Below are 18457 nucleotides of genomic sequence, written 5' to 3'. Positions count from 1 at the left end.
AATTGGGGTATAAAGGGGACTGCCAGGAACCACCATTTTGTTGTTCCTCTGAGAAAAGTGTGAAGGCGGTTGGAGTTCTCCTCGGACTGGCCATCTAAGGAGCCTTGCCCAGGGATTGAGGCACCTCATGGACCTGATAAGCAGTCTGGGTACCCTTGAGGGTCCTCACTTCGACAGAGGGTGGGAAGATGTATATTCTGAATCACTGCTCTTAGGGTTTCGGGGTCTGATCCCCTTGAGCTGGTTGTACAGTAAGTGAGTCCCTAACTGATATCCCAGCCTGCATCGTAAGGTTTCCAGAATGCTGAATAATTTTGGATAAACCATGTTTGTAGTTGGTTTCTGTTAAACAGCTCTGGTTACAACAAAGTCTGTTGGGAACTTGTTGCCTGCCCAGATTGACTTTTGGGGTGAACTTTTTGTTGGGGGGAGCTCTGAGCAGACTCATGTGCTTGGCGCTGTGCTGAGCTCCGGTCCTGAGCTCGACAAGCACAAAAATGTTTGGATGTAGCAAAATACTGTATTTCAGTTGAAAAGAAACTTCCGCTATTCTTATCCAGAAATCTTTAATGTCCCTTTTATAGCTCATGAGAGATCTCAGCGGTCCAGCTTTCCATTCCAGTTTGGGGTAGAAAGTAATTGCAAATACCTTGAGATTTTTGAGGGGAATCATCACTTAGCCCTAAAAGGGAATTAAAACTAGAAATAAAATACCTTAGTTAACATGTGTAAGCACCTGTGCTTTGTAGTGATGCTTTAATTTCACTCAGCACCAGTTTCTGCCTCAGGCATCCAAGTGTGAGTTGTACTGGCGAATCCAGTGGTTTCCTCAGCATTAGCTCTAACAAGGGGAATGCTCCCATAAAGGGAAATGGGTTTATTTAATAGCCTTAATTGTGTCTTCATGTGGACAGAGCCAAATAAAAATGCTATTAAATATTTTTCTTCTCTTCTTCCTCGGAGCCTTATGGGTTGTCACTGCTCTCGTCCATTGAGGGAGTGAGGGGTTGGAGCAGTGAACTCGAACTGGGGGAGTTCTGGTGAATTTGGTAAAGGATCTGAAGCACAAGTCAGATTTTTCCAAATAGGAATGCATACTAACTTGCGTTAGCCCTGACAGCAGAACCTCATATGGTACATACATGTCTCGTCCAGAAAGGCTGTGTTGGGTCGCAGGGGCACCAGTCTCTCCTTGTATGTCCCTTACAGATGTGTCCCCTTTGATGCCAGCTGTTGCGATTTGAGTTGATGACTCTAATGGGGAAGGGGAGGGTGGGTTTTGCCTTGATTTAATTCTTTCTCTTCCCCTCTCCCACCCTGGGTTTCTCATGGCACAGCTACTCCTGGGAGGTGGATGCAGGGCTGGTCAGGAGCCATGCGCAGGTGAGGATGCTCGGACTCCCCTCCTTCCAATTTCATAGTTCATTGAGATGCATAGGCAGGAGAGAAGGATTACTGCAAAGCCAGCCCTTCTCTCTTCTGACTGCAGAATGGGGGTGGGAAATAGCAGTCTCTGAACCCTGAACTGTCTCACTGAAATCCTCTTGAGGTATAGGACCTGGAGGTGTAGTCTCTGCTCTGCCTCTTCTGGGGTGAGCCCTTGAAGAGGGGATCTCTTATTTTGAGATTTTGAATATTATACTGAGGATTTGACTGCAGCTGGGCTTTAGATTTTTTTAGGAATAAGAGCTGACTTCATTTAGAGTGAGAATCTGGAATTTGAGCAGGTGCAGGAAGGGTGAAGCGTGGTGCCTCCTCAGAGGGGATTAGGGAAGCTTTGCTGGGCTCATTCCACCTGGCAGAGCTGAGACTGGCAGGAGCTGAAGATGAGGGAAGGAAAAAGGTGCTTAAACTGATAGACTGTCGTACTTAATAAGTGAGAGAGTAGGTGCCAGTTTAGGAGTTCCTGGGGCATCCTCCGCAGCGTACCTTTTCAGAGAAGATTTGCATTTTCCTGTTGCAGATCCCAGACATGCCTTAGATAAGTGACTAATTCTTGCTCTGAAGGACCAAATGGCTGCAGGTCCGTCGTGTGTGTTTTGTAGGCTGTGTCCTGTGCCACATTGTGCATCACTCCCCAGCCTAGGTTGGTTGTACCCAGACCTCATGCTTTCCCTGCACTGGCTGTAACATCCACGGAGACGGGAGCAATTGCAGTCTCTGAAACACAGAGCTTGGAAAGCGCTTCCTATCTGGAGCTCAGCTCTGGCTCTGTGAACCTTGGCACATTCGGCTCAGTAATTCCCTTCTAATGCTGGGAAACCTTATCCAAGGAGGTGGAGGAGTGTAGCAGGGAGTGGAGTGTGGGGGTGTGTTTGTTATTTTTGGTTGGTTTTTTTGTTTTGTTTTGTTTTTAAGGCTTTTCTGTGTTATCAGCACATGCCCAGCAGTGGCACTTGGACAGCTATAATTTTCTTATTGCCCCCAGTGTAAACCTGCCTGGCATCTCAATGCTTCCATCAGCTGTTGCCTCCAAAGGATGGAAGGCAGGAGCTGTGAGCATCCCGTGGCTCTCAGGGAAGATGAGGAGCTGTTGTTGTCTCACCTGCCAGTTTCCAGGATGATTTTGGATTTCCACCCTCTCGCCACCCTCCCTGGGTGGAGGGAGGGGTGCAGATATCCCTGGAGGCTTTGCTAGCCCTGGCAACTGCAGCAAACTTCAAAGCAAGCAAGGGAAGGGGAGACAAAGGGAATATCCATACTGATATTTTCTACAGCTTGGCCAGCCCTTGTCATCTAGCTCATGTCTCCCTGTATCTATTGTATTGTGCTAATTTGCTAAATGATTCCTGTGTGTAAAAAGAAAAAACACAAACCCACACTCAAAACAACAAATCAATCAAAAATATGCCACCCCCCCAACCCTAAGGCCACATTTTCTTTCTTATACTGTTACTAAACACAGTCTTGAGATTTTACTTCAGAGGGCAGAAGCCAAGAGTGGAACAGGCAGAAAAGCTCACTAGAAGTCTCAGTTCGCTATAGCAAATGGTTCAAAGTGTGGTGAAAAATGAGCCTGGATTTATGTGACTCTGGGAACTATAACAACTTTGTTAGTCCTGGTCTGAACTGCGTTCTGAGATACCCCTAAATAGGCAGTGATGAAGCTGACTGATTGATTAATGCCTCTGCCAGTTCTGCTTTGGTCCAGCCAGCAGCCCTACCTTGCCTGGCCTCAGTTTCAGTGCTCCAGATCTGAATGGCTCTCTGTTACTCTAACGCTGCCTCCCGTGCAGTCTCTTCTATTAAATAATCCAGCATCAGGGAGGGGAGAGGGGAAGTTTTAAAATTGGATATTTTCTTTTATATGTATGAAATACTTGTTCACGAGGGTCTGTTTTTCTCTCCCATGCAATGGAGTGCAATCTGTGTGGCCCTGTGCAGTGGTGAAATAAAGCTTCAAGTCCAGTGTTTGGTCAGGGCCAAGAACAGAAAGCAGAAAAATCACAGAGTAGTTTGCTTTAGAAGGGACTTTAATGGGGCACTGCGCGATGTGGAGACAGTAATGGTGATGGAAACTGGAAACAGGTTGTTGTCTTCTTAGAAATAAGGCTACAAATAAATCTCCTCTTGCTCTCTGTGGAGCAATTAGATCTTCCTTTGCACTGCATGGGGCTGTTGAAACGTCATGTCCTGTTTCCTTTTGGTTTCTCTGGTACTGTGGGAGCTCAATGGCTCATCTCAGAGGGACATCCTGATGGACATGTACTTGGCCACACTCCTTATGAGGCTGATGAGTGCGTTTGCTGCTGTGTTAACGATGAACTGGGCTGTGGGGACAGGCCTTGCATCACTAGTGACTCAACATCCCCCTGAGTCATGGCATTAGTATTCAAGAGGGAATTAAAACGCAGGTGAGAGTGCGTGCGCTGACCAGGAGAAAGCCACTCAATAGCTACATGGTACAGGTCACATTAGCAGAGCGGTGGGAGCATCACTTTCAGATTCTGGGAACTACTGACGAAGTTCTAGATGCCTGAAGGAAAAGTCTGCAGGGGAAGAAATACACAAAAATATTTGTAAGGCTTTTGGGTCTTCCACTGTTACTCCCTGGTGATGGTGTCATTTTTTGTGGCACGGGGACTGAATGGTAATCAGACCTCTGGTTTCTGAGGTGATGTGGGGAGCAGCTTTTGGTGCTTCCAGAGCAAGGAAATGAAGTTAATTTTGTTTGGTAGTGGGAGAAGGGACAGTACAGGAAGGCAAGAGGTGTTCTGAATCAGACCTCTTTGCTGAAGGACATACAACCTGTATGAGAAAAGAAGTATAATGACATTTGGAAATGAAATTATGCATAACTGCAGTGCCAGCTTTTAGCCTGATTTCTCTTCCTGTCTTCTGATGAAGCCCGTATGACTCTTCCTCTTCTTCTGCCCCATTTACAAAGCGTGTATTTGTGCATCTTATTGCCGTGGAAGAGGTTGAGGCTGTGATGGGGGAGCTGAGGAGCAGGCTGGGGTCAGGTTTGCCACTGAGCTTGCCTGCGAGCCAAATATCACTGCTGGCTTTGGCTCTTGGGACAGCATCGCCCTGGTCTCCCTGATGGGTCTCGGCAGGTCCCTGCTCGTGGTGTTGGCCCTGTCCTGCCGTGGTGCAGCAGAACAGTGTGTTCTTTCACGGGCGTTCGTGCTGCCCCAGCACAGCAGCTCTTTGCAGACATGACGGCTCCTTCTCGGGCAGCTCATCAGGAATTCACCGTGACTTTGAAGTGCTGTGTTTGGGAATCAGCAGTGCGGATTTCTCAGTCCTGCCCGGCTTGGAGCAGTCACGGTTGGTGCCTCTGTACAGGGCCCGTGGTTTGCTGCGCTGACAGTTACCGTAAAACTTCTTTGCTTGCAAATGCTGCCTGGAAGACGTTCGTGTTCGCCAGTTTAGGGAGGCTCAGGGGATGGCAGAGTCAATCTGCCAAATTCTAGTGTCCCATGGGATGAGTTTTCTTCCTGGCACATGGAATAGGGACACGTTTGTTGACAAGGTCTTTCCTTATTCCATATGCTTGTAGCCCCGTGCCCACCCGTGCTCAGGCATTGTTCAAGATGGTAACATAGCATATTTATTTCTTTATTTGCCTAGGTGGTTGTCAAAGGCCTCTCAAAACAGGGAAGGTGGCAGCACTTCATCTGATGTGGAACAGTCTGTCCTTTGTCATCTATTTCTGTCTTTTCTCCCCTTTAACTTACCTCTGTAAATCAGGAATATTCCCTCGCACTCCTTCGAGGTCAGACTGCATATTTTGATAACAGTGTTATGCTCAAAAAGATCTGAAGTTGCAGAAGTTTCAACAAAGGAATTGTGGTATTTTGGCACAACCAGCCTGAGGCTTAGTTTTCCCCAAAACCCTCAGCAGAGGAAGTTCAACATCAGGAGTACTCATATAGTAGGATACATTTACGTTAGTAAAGTAAAACTAAATACCACTGATGATCTCTGCTTCTGTGGCATTTTTCTCTGGAAGGTCTCTGGGCTTCTATAACAAAGTTTAAATTTCATTGTGAACAGATGAGAATTTAAAATCTGATTCTGCTACAATCTCCTTTAGTGACTTAGGGCCAAAGAGATTATCTATCTATCTATCTATCTATCTATCTATCTATCTATCTATATTTAAATTCACTCTACGGCATCCTCTGTGCACCCAGTGACGTTTGGGCTGGGTGAGAAGTTCCCTTGAGCTGCCCCACGGGCAGGACACGTCCCCAGGGAGGGGAGAGGAGGGAGGAGAAGGCTCTTGAGGGTGCTGGACTTTGTGCTGAGCTGACAGATAATGCAGAACTGGTTTTAGTGCATTGAACTTGTACTGCTGCACCAGAAGCCAAGTAGTGTACTATGGTCTTGAGCGTAGTCTTTAGGGACCTGATATAACTCCTTGACACATGCTATCCTCATAATGAGATCAGGAGTTACAGTTGTCAGCAGACGCATATTATCTCATATTTTGCTGATGAGAGGAAGCAGAGGCTGCAATAAATGCTGGGGGAGACTGCCAGGGTCAAGAAACCTCTCTGAATCCCCCCGCCGAGGCCCTCGTAATCAAGCCCAGCTCTGTTGTGAGCTGGAGATGCTCACCACGAGCTGGAGATGCTCACCATGAGCTTTGCTGGAAAGGCTCTGTGGTCCCAACCACCAGCAGCGCTACCGCAGCAATGAGTGGCATCTTCCCTGGCTGAGCCAGACAGCTGATGTATTGAGACCAGCGTTAGTTTTGTGTTACATCCCTGCTCTCAGACTCTGGATTTTCTGCCTGTGAGTGCCAGAATGTCAGTCCTTGAGGGGAACAGGGGAAGCAAGGAAAATGGCTCAAGTTTTAAAAACCAAGGCAGCAAATTCAGAATCCCATTCAGCCCAGCTCGGGAAGTGTTCACTTTTAAAACCGTGGGGAAAACCTTTAGAAAGCACAACAGGAGCACAAAACAAATGCACAAACAAAAACTCTTCTATCCCCAGCGATAATCTAACCACCAAAAAGGGAATTAGCCCTTTCAAAGCATGACTGATCAGGCTGGGGGGGGTGCAGAGTAAATGCAAAGCTGCTTAGAACAGTACAACTCATGTTCCCTCTAATGGCCACTTCTAATTTCACCTCCTGTTTTCCCTGGAAAGCAAGCAGAGTCTTGTTTCTTTTGGATATAATAGCTTTGGGGCAAGCCAGGACATTTTTCGTATCAGTTTTCTGTGGTGGTTAAATGTGAGCAGTGCTGTTGCTTGGTGGGAGAGGCTTCACCATTGCAGTCGGTGACCAAAACCTGGGGCTGCATGTGTTTTGGTGGCATTTTTGGCTGTGCTGTTGATTTGCTGCCTGAGGTGGACTTGTGCATGGGGAAGAAACCTTGGATGAGGCGTGAGCTGCAGAGCTGGAGGCAGACCCAGGGTGTCGGAGCATTGGGGTGATGTGGAGCGAGACCCGAACTGTCCCAGGCTGCAGTTTCACAAGGGTTGGGGTGCTCCTTGTCACATGTGGGTTCGTGGGTGTATTCCTCCTGAGAGGGATGCTATACCGAGGCTGAAGTCTTGCAGTTCAAATGTAAACCATCAAAACTGTCATACTACGCAAGTGCTCTGTGTTGTAGGATCGTGGTGCTGGAAGTCGTTCTGGGGTTTTCTGTATGGTCAAAGTCACAGTCTGTCACTCATCTGGTCTGTCCTACTGGCATCTCCACAGGTCAGTGGAGGGGGACAAGGGGTGTAAGAAGCACAAGGCAAATTCAGCCCCCAAAGAAGCTGGAAAGCTGCTCTGACCTGTCCTTTGCAGGGAGGAGGATGTCGGGGATAGAGATGAGGCTGGATGTCCCCATTGCCCTAGCTGGAGAGCAGAGCCCTTGGGGTGCGGTGATGTTCAGCAGAAGTGGAAGCTCCTCCCTGAAGCCCCTTAATTTGAAAATATGCTTTGAAATCTGAAATATTCCTCCTGAGCTGCCAAAGGAGCGATTGCATTACTGGGAACCTCAGCTGCAGCCAGTGGAGTGATAAAATGATCTGGTTCCCCCCTTGACTTTCTCATACTCGCTGTACAATGAGCAGAGTGGAGCGAGAGCAGCTTGAGCTGCCTGTGTGCTCTGTGATGCTGTCAGCTCCTTACACTGGTGCTGGACGAGGCGCTGGACATCAGTGGTGCTGCGAGGTGCCTGACAAATCTGTGCCGCCGAGGTTTGGCTGTATTGACACTGGGATAAAAATGGAAGCTAAACAAACAAGGATGTAGCTGGAATTCTGAACAGCTTGTTTGCAGCCCGGTTAGCTGGAGCTTTGTGGAAATTGGGTTGTGCAGCAGAGAGCCATGAGAGAAGTATTGTGGTTTTCGGGATCATGTTGCAGAAAGCTTTTAAGCAGGTGAAGCTGTTTTCCGGTACCCAGCAGAGCTCGCAGCCCTCAGCCCCTCTTCACACTGGTCACCACAATCATGCCTAATAAAGCTGATCCAGCAGGTAAACACCACCACTCTTAGCACTGTTCTGTCTCCGAAGAAGCACAGTTCAGGGAGATGCTGTGATGCATGGCATAGTTAGGGCTTCGGTATGGCCAGCTGGGCCTGAAATGGATGTAGTTTCTAAACTGAGCCTCTGCTTTGGAATTAAATGGTAATTTTGCTTGGCTGGAGTAACACATACAACCCTTGTTGTGGTTCATGGCTTGGCCATGTATGTATTACAGTGTTGTGTAGGGTGCCTGGCTGTGGTCTGGATCCTGCTAAGTTGGCCCTGCAGGGAGATGAAGTGAGAGCCGATCCTTCATTTGAGGCCATGTAGGATTTGCTTTGATTGAGCCTTCTTGAGCAGCACGTTTTGGGAGAGTGAAGGGGTTGGGAAAGGCTCCTGGGAAGGGATCAAGCCCGGCAGATTTAACGCTGAACTCCTGGAAGGTGGCGTCAGTACAATGGCATCTCATTTGAAGACATAGGGGAAAGGGCATCTCTGCATGCACTGCCATCTGTTTGGTGTGCTGCTTGAGAAAAAGCTGCTCCTTTGGAAAACTTACTGAACAGACTCCCAGAATGAATTGCTAACATTTCTTTTTTTTAAATGGAGTTGTCTCACTCCGGTGCATGCACGGGGTGAAAGCATGGCTCAGCTTCATTAGACAGCTGGTTCCTGAGAGACATGAAGAATATTCATGAAGCTGCATCTTGGAAACCATGGGCCACTTAGTGAGTAGTTAGTTAACTCAGACTGTGAAGCAGAATTCCATTTTCCTTTTTCTTTCTTTCTAGTGAGACAGCCTGTGCCTGGAAAAATGAGAACTACTGTCCTTTCTAAAAACCGTGGCTTTTAAAAATAATTATTTGCATGGATTGTGGATGTTTCTCATAGGGTGTGTGAATATTTCACCTTTCTCCTCAGCATGCTCTGTGAGTGCTCGCCTGTCTGCAGGTATCTCCTCTGGGTGCCGCACACACAAAGCAGGAGGCACAACCATTGCTATTGCAGGAGCTCTCCAGAGTTCAACATCTCTAACATCACTCAACACGCTGCACAGGTTTCGTAATTATTTCATGGTGATTAGTAGTCCAGAAAATCCCACAAAACCAATTAAATACTGTGCACCTGACTAGAGGCTGCTCGCAGGATCCAGCGGTTGCAGAGCCCAGGCAGTCCCCACAGATTGAGGATTTGCCCTGGTCTGGGCAGATCCCACCAAGGGGAGGAGAAGCCTCCAGATTTTTGCACCATCCTTGTCACTCGGATGAGGAATAAGGGCAAAGTGCTACAAGTGTAAGGTCTTACACATGATTTAGCCATTGCACTTGAGTGCATTTGCATTACATTTGGCTATATTAAAATTCTGTTTAAGGATGAGCTCCTGGGGTAGTGGGGGACACGCAGGGTGGAAAGGAAAAACCTCATTCTCACAGCCACCCTGTCACTGTTCTCCCCTGGGAGATGGTGAGGAAGAATAAATCTTCACTGCTCCAGCTCAGCAAGGGTTTGTTGTCTCAGCAGAGCAGGAACATCCACCAGTGCTCGTATGTGAAGTGGCACTTGGTGTAATGTGTAATGACTCATCTCACCTGGGTTGAATGGATGTTCCCAAAATTAAGTGTTATCGGAACTGCTGCAGCTGGGTTGAAAGAGCATCACAGTTGACAGGGTTTTAAACAGGCATTTTCCCTTTTATTATGCAGGCACCCCGTAAATTATTTATCCAGTTAATTATTTTTCAGCTCAAACAGTAGTTGCTTTGTATGGATTTAGTAATGATGCCATTATTAGTAGTAGCAGCAATAATATTTTCCCCTGTAAGTGCTCCAGCATCTCTGGGTTTAGGTCCTAAAATGTGTGTGCTGTGGCTTTTCTGACCCCTGAATTACTGTGTCTGCTTCTGCTGCTCGTGCAGGAGGTACCGGGAGTGATGCTGCCCAACCTTCCTGGAGTAAATCAGCCACACAGCCCCAGTGTTAATTGGACTCAGTGTGTGCTCACCTCCCTTGTAGGCACCTTATAGGTGGCTTGGGGAGCTTGTTCAATTTGGGGAATCAGTTGGGCAAGGAAAAAGCTGTTCGTTTCCCTCCCCCTGGGCTGCTTAAAACAACTTTTAAACATGTGACTGTTTTCAATAGTAACTTTGTTCTCATGCCAAAAGAGGTGGCGGAAGGATCTTGACTGAGGAGACTCCTTCCAAAGGCTCAGGTGCTGAGTTAAAGCTATTGCTGTGTTTAGTATTAAGCAGTGCTGTGGTACAAGTCAGCTGAGCGGGACCGATGGACTATTTGTATTCGTTATACTCAAGCAGGCAAAGTGTCAATTGAGACAAGTGGCAGCTCCATCCACGTTCTCCGGGAGCTCTCCAGTGGGCTTGGGGTGTTATTACACCTTTGATTTTGCACTGAGCAGCTGAGTTATGGGCAATAATCTCTTTACAGGTTCCCCTTCTTCTCCAGTCTCCTTCAAGCAGTTTTGGAGAATTTTGCTCCCCTTGGGATGTTCCCACCACCGTGCTCCTGTTGGTAAGTGTCCTGAGTGTGTTCCACACCCCCCACTCTCCCTCCCTTAAACACCCCCAGGGCCTGGGGGGATAAACAAGGTGATGCCCCAGCCCCCATCCCCGTCCCTGCTGCTTGTGGACCTTCCCAGGGGAGCTGGGAGGCTTTTTAGTTTTCTTGCCCCACAACCCCCCCACTCAGATGACACCAGCGCTTGGCTGCCCCTTTATTGCTGCTTGCTCAGTGCCCAGGAGCCCCGTCCTGCCAGGCTGTCAGGGTGCTGATCCATTTTGGTGGGGCTGGGGGGGCGGGAGCAGCCCCGGTGCTGGGGAGAGGTGACCGAGGGCTGAGGCTGATCCTTGGGACAAGGCTCCTTGGTGCTCCAGTGAGGAGGGGGTGCCTGGAGGTGAGGAGCAGGGTCAGCACAGCCTGCCCCCTGCCCCTTGCAGACAGGATGTTCTCTGTCCCCCGGTGCCCTGACAAGACCATACCTGACTGGCTCAGTGAGGACGCAGTGTCTGGGCTGTCCCTTTGCCTTAGGGACAGCTCAGGGTTGTCCCTCTGAAAGCCTGTCAGGAGAGACCAGAGCAAGCCAGGGGAGTCATTGCGGGGGGAGAAAACCTGGCACCCCACGGCCACCCTGCTGCTGTCCTCTTCATGCCACCAGGATGGCCTCCACAGACATGACCCAGCCGTACCTGCCTGGTCCCCCAGCACAGGCAGCTGCCCGTCCTGCTGGCCCGCACTGATGCTGTCCTGGCACAACAGCATCACGTCCTTCTGGGAAGGAGACAGCAGAGAGAGCAAGGGTCTGAAACACAGGACCAAATTCAGCTCTCCCTGGGGAAACTGAGGCACAGATTCCCCCGCTATGCGCAGCATCCCAGCCTCGGTCATCCCCACCATATCTCCACCTCCATCATCCTGACCTTGTTCGGGCACCGGGCAATGGGTGGGAGCCGCCGTGGGGCGCTGGGCAGGTGGGGCTGAAAGCGTGGGGGGGTGAGGGTGTGTGGGCCCCCGCAGCTCCGTGGAACAGTGGGGTATCTGCACTCGCCCGTCTGTTCCCTGTGAGACAGGACGTGGGGTGCTCAGTGCCTGACACAGCAGCACCCCAAGTGTCAGCCGATGCCAGGGAGGGGCCAGGATCATGTCAGGGTGGGACCCCCAAACCCTGGTGCCTGGCACTGCTGGCACCCACCTCTCCCTGTCCCCCCCTGTGGGGCTGGAGGCTACTCACGGTCCAGGTGCCAGCATGTTGAGGGGCCGGTCACAGGACAGGCAGTGAAAATCAGCCAGCAGCTGCCTGGGGTGGGGAGAAAAGCGCTGGGAGAGCAGCCAGGTTACAGTGTTTGCAGGGGGAGCCCAGGGGGCTTGAGCCTGGTTTATCCCCCAGCCAGCCCAGCAAGGTCCCAGCCTGCTGGCTGGGTACAGAATAAAGGGGGAGAGCGGTTGTTTGTGGGATCCCACCTGGGAAAAAGCTCCAGCTCGTATCAGGCACCAGAGACTATGTAGAGGGGAACACCCAAACCCACCCTCCCCCCCCCCACCATGGGAACTGCTCCCACAGCACCCCAGTCCCATGGGAACTGGGGGTGCTGGCAAGGACACCACCTTTGAGGGTTCTTCTTGCAGGAGTGGGATGACCCCAGCCCGGGAGCGAATGTTGGGCCTGGGGGCTGCAGAATTGCCACTTTTTAGGACAAGCTTTGTCACAGCTGTCCCGAGGATCAGGGTGTGCTGGCGGCTCCGAAACATGGCAGCTGCTCACAGCAGGCAGGGATGTGGGGTGAAGGACGCAGGTGCCCACACGGACACCGGCTGGGACAGCCAGCAGGAACAGGGCCAGCGCCGTGCCAAAGCCACCACTGTCCCCATCGCACTCACTTCCTAATCCCAGCAGCATCGTCACGCTCTGGCTGCACCACCTTCTCCTGGACCTGCCCCCTCAGACTCCGCCACCGCTCCTCCTGCTGCTGCCGGAACGCCCCCAGCTCCCGGCGGTCCAGCTGTGGACGGGTGACACCCTCAGCCAGCTACCCCAAGATGGGACATGGCGGTCCCTGGTGGGGACGGCCAGGACAAGGGACCCTCGCAAGGAACCTGCCTTAGGCTGCCAAGCCCCAAAGGTGCCAGTTCTGCATGGAGGGGACGAGCCCTCACCTTGGAGTCCATCTGTGTCTGGAGCTGTCGCTGGAATTGGTGCCAGCCCTGCTCCTGGCGTGTCACCCGGCTCGTCACCTCCTCCATCATCTCATTCAGCCGCTCCACACTCACCTCAAACTGGCTGCGACTGACTTTGTCAGCCAGGGCGGCTTTGTCTGCTTTCTAGCAAGAGGGAAAGGCAGGAGAGCGGTGGGAACAGGATGGAGGGACAATGAGAGAAGTAGCTACGTGGCCCTGTTCACCCCATCACCCCCGTGGGGTTGGTCCCACCAGCCAAAGGGACTCGGTGACAGACCTGGCAAGGGACCTGCAGCCAGTCTGGAAGCCCACCCTCCCCCTGGCTGGTTCTGCCAGCCGGCACCCAAGGGACAGGGGTGTTTGTCACCCTGCCTGGACACCCTTGGCTGGCACCAGGGCCCCTCGAGCCCGTACCTCATCGATTCCCAGCACCAGCAGCTCCTCCTTGTCTGCTTTCTGCTTCTTGATTGTCTCCAGGGCCTGGGACAGAGCCTTCCAAGGCAGACAGCAGCCCGTGATGCCACGGCAGGGTCGGAGCGGCCCCCAGCCAGCCGAGCACCCCCTGCCTCCCCACCCCGTCAGAAACCTCCAGGAAAGGCATTGGGAAGCTGTGCAGGGCTGCGAGCAGGGTGGCAGAGGATGAAATCCCTTGAGTTTCCCCGCCTGGAGGATCCTGCGACTCCCTGGGAGTTTTCAGCCACCCACCTCGATGGCTTTCTGTTGCTGGTGATGATCATCCAGGAGGTTCCTGAGGACAGAGCTGAGCTGCTTGTACTCCCCTTGTACCTGCATGATGGTGGCCTGGATGCACTTCAACAGCTCGTCCTGCTGCAGAAAGATGACAAGGTGGTGCTGAGCAAGGAGGGGCAGGCTGCTGACTCACACAATACAATTTGGGCAGCAGCAAGATGCTCCCACACAGGACAGTGAAGCACAAACAGCTGGGGGGATTCCAGCAGCCCCTCCCCAAACCCCCCACGCCAGCATCTCCTTACCTTGCTCCTTCCCAGCAGCTGCCTCACCATCTTGCCCACCATCTGTTGGGACATGAAGGACTCCACCAGCTCCTGGAGCTTCTCATAGCGCTGGAGGAGCTTTGCCACCTGCACCTTGGTGTCTGAGCTGCAAATGGGGCACCCTGCCTGCTCCTGCCCCCCGCTCTGCGTGGGCAGCCTCGGCTCGTCCAGCTGCTGGTGGAGGAGAAGAAATGAGCTCTGAGCTGGGCTGGATGCCGCCTACAAGCCCAAGGACTCCCCCCAAGCCAGCGGGGGCTGGGAGCCCTGCCCCCAGACCTCACCTCTGCCTGCAGCTGCTCGGACGTCTTGGTCACCAACTGCTCCAGCGTTGCCTTTGTCGTCTCTTGCTGCTCTGCCTGCAGCTCCTGCGTCATCTCGCGCTGCGGGGACCTGGCCAGCGGGACGGCAGGGGCAGGCTTTGCTTCCAGGAGGCTACTCAGTGGGGAGTCCCTTGCCCCCCCCAAAACAGGATGCTCCCAGAACCCCAGGTTCCCTCACAGCCCTGCAGGGTAGGAAACCTCCCATCTTCTTACCCCATCAGGAGGGCGATTTGGCCACTGTCATCTGCTTTTCTGCCAGCTCCATCAAACCTCAGGTTTCCAAGGGCGCTCTCCAGCTGCCTGATCTGGGAACAGCGGCAGGGGCAGAGTGAGGGCACAGCCCGCTGTGTCATTCTGGCACGGGGGCCCTTTGACTGCCCCTTCCTTGGCCAAACTGTTCCTGGCATCCTTGCAGCCCTCTTGGGGACTGCTGCTGGCTCACCTTCTCCGCCTTCTCTTGGAGCTCCCTGGCCAGGCCCTGCAGGTTGGCCAGGATGCTGGTGGTGCTCTCCTGGCCTAGAGAGACGTGGTCCAAGAGAACGTGATGTCAGTGAGGGGGTGTCTCACCCTTGGGGCCAGGCTCTTGAGTATGATGAGCTCCTGACCCAGGGTGTCCCCACACCAAACAACGCCTGCCAGCCCCCCGCATCGCTCTCACCTCTTTCCAGGAAGAGCTGATGCAGGTTCTCAAGCTCAGCACGGTCAGACTTGGTGGCTTCCAGCTGGGCCACCTGCTCCTTCAGGGCAGCACAGAGGTGGCCAAGTTGTCCAATCTGGTGGAAAGCTTGTTCGACCTCCACAGCAGTGCCGCTGGAGCCCGACGATTCCCAGGGCATGGCTGGCTCTTTCCAAGGTGATGTGGCCCTGGGAGCAGTGTTGGGAGGGATCTCAAAGCCCTGGGCAGTTGTCAGTATGGTCTGCGCTGCTGGGTGGCCTGCCTGGGCAGGTACAGTGCTGGGCAAAGCCTTGTCTCCATGCCTGGGGTTTGTGGCATTCAGACGTGTCCCTTGAGGTGCCAGCTGCGTCCCTGGTGTGGTGGCACGAGTGCCAGGTGACCCAGGCTGCATCCCTGGGGTGGTGGCATGAGTGCCAGGTGACTCTGGCTCCATCTCAAGAGTGATGACATGAGTGCCAGGTGACCCTGGCTGCATCCCTGGGGTGGTGGCACGAGTGCCAGGTGACCCAGGCTGCACCTCTGGGGTGGTGGCACAAGTGCCAGGTGACCCAGGCTGCATCTCTGGGGTGGTGGCACGAGTGCCAGGTGACCCTGGCTGCATCCCTGGGGTGGTGCTTTGGGTGCCGGTGGCCCCAGGCTCTGTGTGCAGAGTGGTGGTCTTGGTGCCAGGGGACCTTGTCTGCATGCCCAGGGCAGTGCCCTGGGTGCTGGGGGACCCAGGCTCCACCCCTGTGGTAGTGACCTGGGTGTCAAGGGATTCTGGCTGTGTTCCTGTGGTGGTGGTGCTAGCATCAGAAGTCCTCATTTGATCTGAGGGAACATCACCCAACTTCTCAGGGGTCACCAGTGTTCTGTGTGACCCTGCTTGTATCCCCAGGGAGTGAGACTCTGTCTCTGGAGTCCCCTGGCTGGTCTTTGTCCCGTGTTGTGTCCCAGGTCCATTTGGACCCCGTGCTGAGTTCTCCCCGTGCTGGGTGTCTACATCCAATTCGGGGTGCTCAGCAGAGGCAGACTGGCCCCCACTGTCATCCTGGGGAGAGGAGGCAAAGGACAGCAGGTTTACTGGCAACCACGAGGACAAACTCCAGAAACCCACACCGTGTTCCCAGCCCCTGTCCCCAAACTGGTGCCTCACGGGGCCAAACTGGTGGTCAGCCCGGCCATGGAGCCGGGAGGTTGGGACCCCCAGGGGTGGGACCCCCCGCATCACTGCCCGGCACCCCCAACCCACAGGCTGTGCCTTGAGGCAGGAGAGCTGGTGTTCCCGAGGGAGCCGGGGACACCGCCGCCTCCTGTCCTGGTGCAGGGTCCAGGCGCTTGGGCCTTACCGCATCGCTGTCCCACGCCGGCTGGAGGCCTGACAGCTGTCCTGCAGCATCCTGGAGGGGAGCCCTAGTCTGGGAGAGCAGGTGGCGGGGTGAGCCCAGGGGAGGGTCCCTGGGGACCTGGACCCCTGCTTGGGCTTAGCTCAGCCATTGGTCTGAGGGCAGCACCACGGCAGCGCGGAGCCCAGAGGGGGTGTCTTGTGGGTGAGCACCCAGGGGACCAGCAACAGCATCTACCTTGCAGATTTCTTGTTCCTCTTCTGTTGCTTTTGCCATAAGATCCTTGATCACCAGCATGTCCTTCCTGGGCAGCTGCTCCTCTGGCTCCTGGGGCTGCTGCCCGGTGCCCAAGGCTCCGTCTTCTTCCTCCTCCCAGCCAGGCTGTTCCTTGGTGTCCTGGTCCTTCTCCAGGCAGGAAGTCGGGCTTTGCCCCGACTCCAAGACAGGCAGTTGGTGCTGGCCCAGCTGCCCGATCATGGCCTTGAGCAGCTTGTGCAGTGCCCGTAAGTTGAGAACCCCATCATGGGGTATCTCAATAGCAGTGTCCAGCATCTTCATGAGGTCATGTGAGGCCATCACACTGTGCTGGAAAACACTGCGCCTTGTGTGAGGGGAAAGGGCTTTTCACCAGGAGATTATGTTGGAGGGCTGGCCAGCCGGCGGCCTTTTACCTCTCCCTTCTCCGCGCGGCGCGCAGCGGAACCCCGGCCTGAGCGGGGATGGGCGGCGGGGCCGGTGCCGCCCGGGGATCCCAAGCAGTGCTCTGCGCTCGGCCCGCCCTCTCCCTTCATTGGTTCCCCACCGGCTCCCTTACCGTCCATTGGCTGAGGCCGCTGCGTCCTGCTGGGGGGCGGAGCCAGTGGAGCGTCTCCCGTTGCCTAGAGACGCCCCGTCCCGGAAGTAGGCGCTCCCGGCTCCCTGCGCCTTGGACTTGGGCTGGGCTTAGCCAGGGGATGGGCTCAGGGCCTGGGCAGCGCTGCTGCCTTGCCCACTGACACCCAAAGTATTCTTGGGGACATTTCATCTTTTGCAGCATGTCACTGCAGCCGCGTGTCCCTCACGGGCCGGTTGTCCCTGCACAGGGCTGGGCTATGGCTAGGGAGATGGTGCTGCTGCCATGCTGTGTGCTCCAGTCCAAAACTCTCCTGAACATGAGACCAACGAAAAACCTAAACGTGAGGTGGGTTTCTTCCAAGTAGCAAAAACATGACTTTACTCTCTCTATTAAACATGGCAACAGTGGCGGGCTGCTGGTGCCAACACCAACACTCCAGCATCTTGAGCCAGCAGAAAAGTACTTAGGAAAATAACCTCTCTTACAGCCTCTCAGCTTTGACCTTCCTGCAGCCAGAGCACTGACACCTCCCTTCTTCACAGGTGCTTGCAGAGAACTTCAAGGAAAGGAGGGTGGGCAAGCAAGAAAACAGATGCCTTGCTTGTTTAAAAGATACGCAATAGCTATTTTCAGGCATTAAAACAAAAGCACGTGTATCTGGTGTGTGTGCATGTCTGCTTTTCTTCTCCAAGCTGGGAGGATTGCTTTCAAAGAGGGAGACCCTGGGATGGGAACAAGATGCACTGAGGGAAGAAGCCAACAGTTGTGGGAGGGATCCCAGGCCTGGACTCCCACAACTGGCAGAGCTGCACCTAGGAAGCTCAGGCTTCCTCACAGCACTTGGGGCTGCCAGGAAAAGCTCCAAGACCCTTCAAAAGGCCCAGGGCCATGTCAGCACACTGGTACAGCACCAGCAAGGGCTGGGGATCAGGGTAGAGGGGAAAACAAGACACCAGGCTCCATGTTGAGGTGATGGCAAGCTTGGCCCAAGCTTGGTCAGGTTGGGCACATGCCATGTCCTGGTGTCCACCAGCCCAAACCCATCATCCCTGAGCTTTGAGGCCCAATGGATGTGGGGTACCACTGAGACAGGAACATCTCCTGGCTCCAGTTTAACCAACTGCTTTTGGCTTACAGGCAGGGTAAAGTTTGAACCAAGGCCAGGGGATAACTGGAGCTGTGTCCTGAGAATCAAGGGGACAGAAGCACAACACTCTACTCACTGGTTCCACTGGCTCTACCCAAACAGAGAGCAGTCAAAGAACCCTGAGCAGGGCAACAGCCCTCAAGAAGCCCTGACCTCACTCCTGGCATGTCTGACAAGCAGCTGGGAAGAAGAGCAGCACTGCTCACATTTTTAATACTGATTTCCTGTACACAGAGCACATTCTGGTACTGGCTCCAAACAGGGCAGCACACACTTGTGGGTCCGCTCAGGAATATGGGCAGCACAACAGTGCTGTCACACTGGGCCAAGGAGCCACACTGTGGTCACACAGCACAGCTGCAACCTGTTCTTGTACTTGGAAAACCATCAGCAGCCTTAAGACCTCATCCAGCCCTGCACACCCCTCCTGGCATTTGGCTTGGAGGGATAATCCATGCTGGATGCTGGAGCGTGTCTGTCTCATCAAGGGGGAAGATCAGAGTTTGAGGATTTATTCTTATCCTAGAGACAAAGCCCTTC

The 18457-nt window shown here is 53.4% G+C and overlaps 1 protein-coding gene across 1 annotated transcript; it reads right to left on the bottom strand.

Annotated features, from left to right (window-relative positions):
• Positions 1-11015: 11015 nt before the first annotated feature.
• On the bottom strand, positions 11016-14287 carry QRICH2 (glutamine rich 2; the record flags this gene model as incomplete). The annotated part of the gene is made up of 11 exons (XM_080356758.1): positions 11016-11035; positions 11113-11194; positions 11344-11482; positions 11655-11720; positions 12302-12423; positions 12578-12742; positions 13013-13090; positions 13304-13426; positions 13594-13788; positions 13896-14004; positions 14148-14287. 11 exons carry the CDS (start codon positions 14285-14287, stop codon positions 11016-11018), a joined length of 1239 nt encoding a protein of 412 aa, XP_080212884.1.
• Between the last annotated feature and the right edge of the window lie 4170 nt (positions 14288-18457).

Source organism: Nesoenas mayeri, assembly GCF_963082525.1.
Source record: "Nesoenas mayeri genome assembly, chromosome: 19".
NCBI classification, from domain to species: Eukaryota; Metazoa; Chordata; class Aves; order Columbiformes; family Columbidae; genus Nesoenas; species Nesoenas mayeri.
The sequence above is the reverse complement of the archived record's forward strand: the minus strand, read 5'-3'. Positions and strand labels throughout refer to the sequence as shown.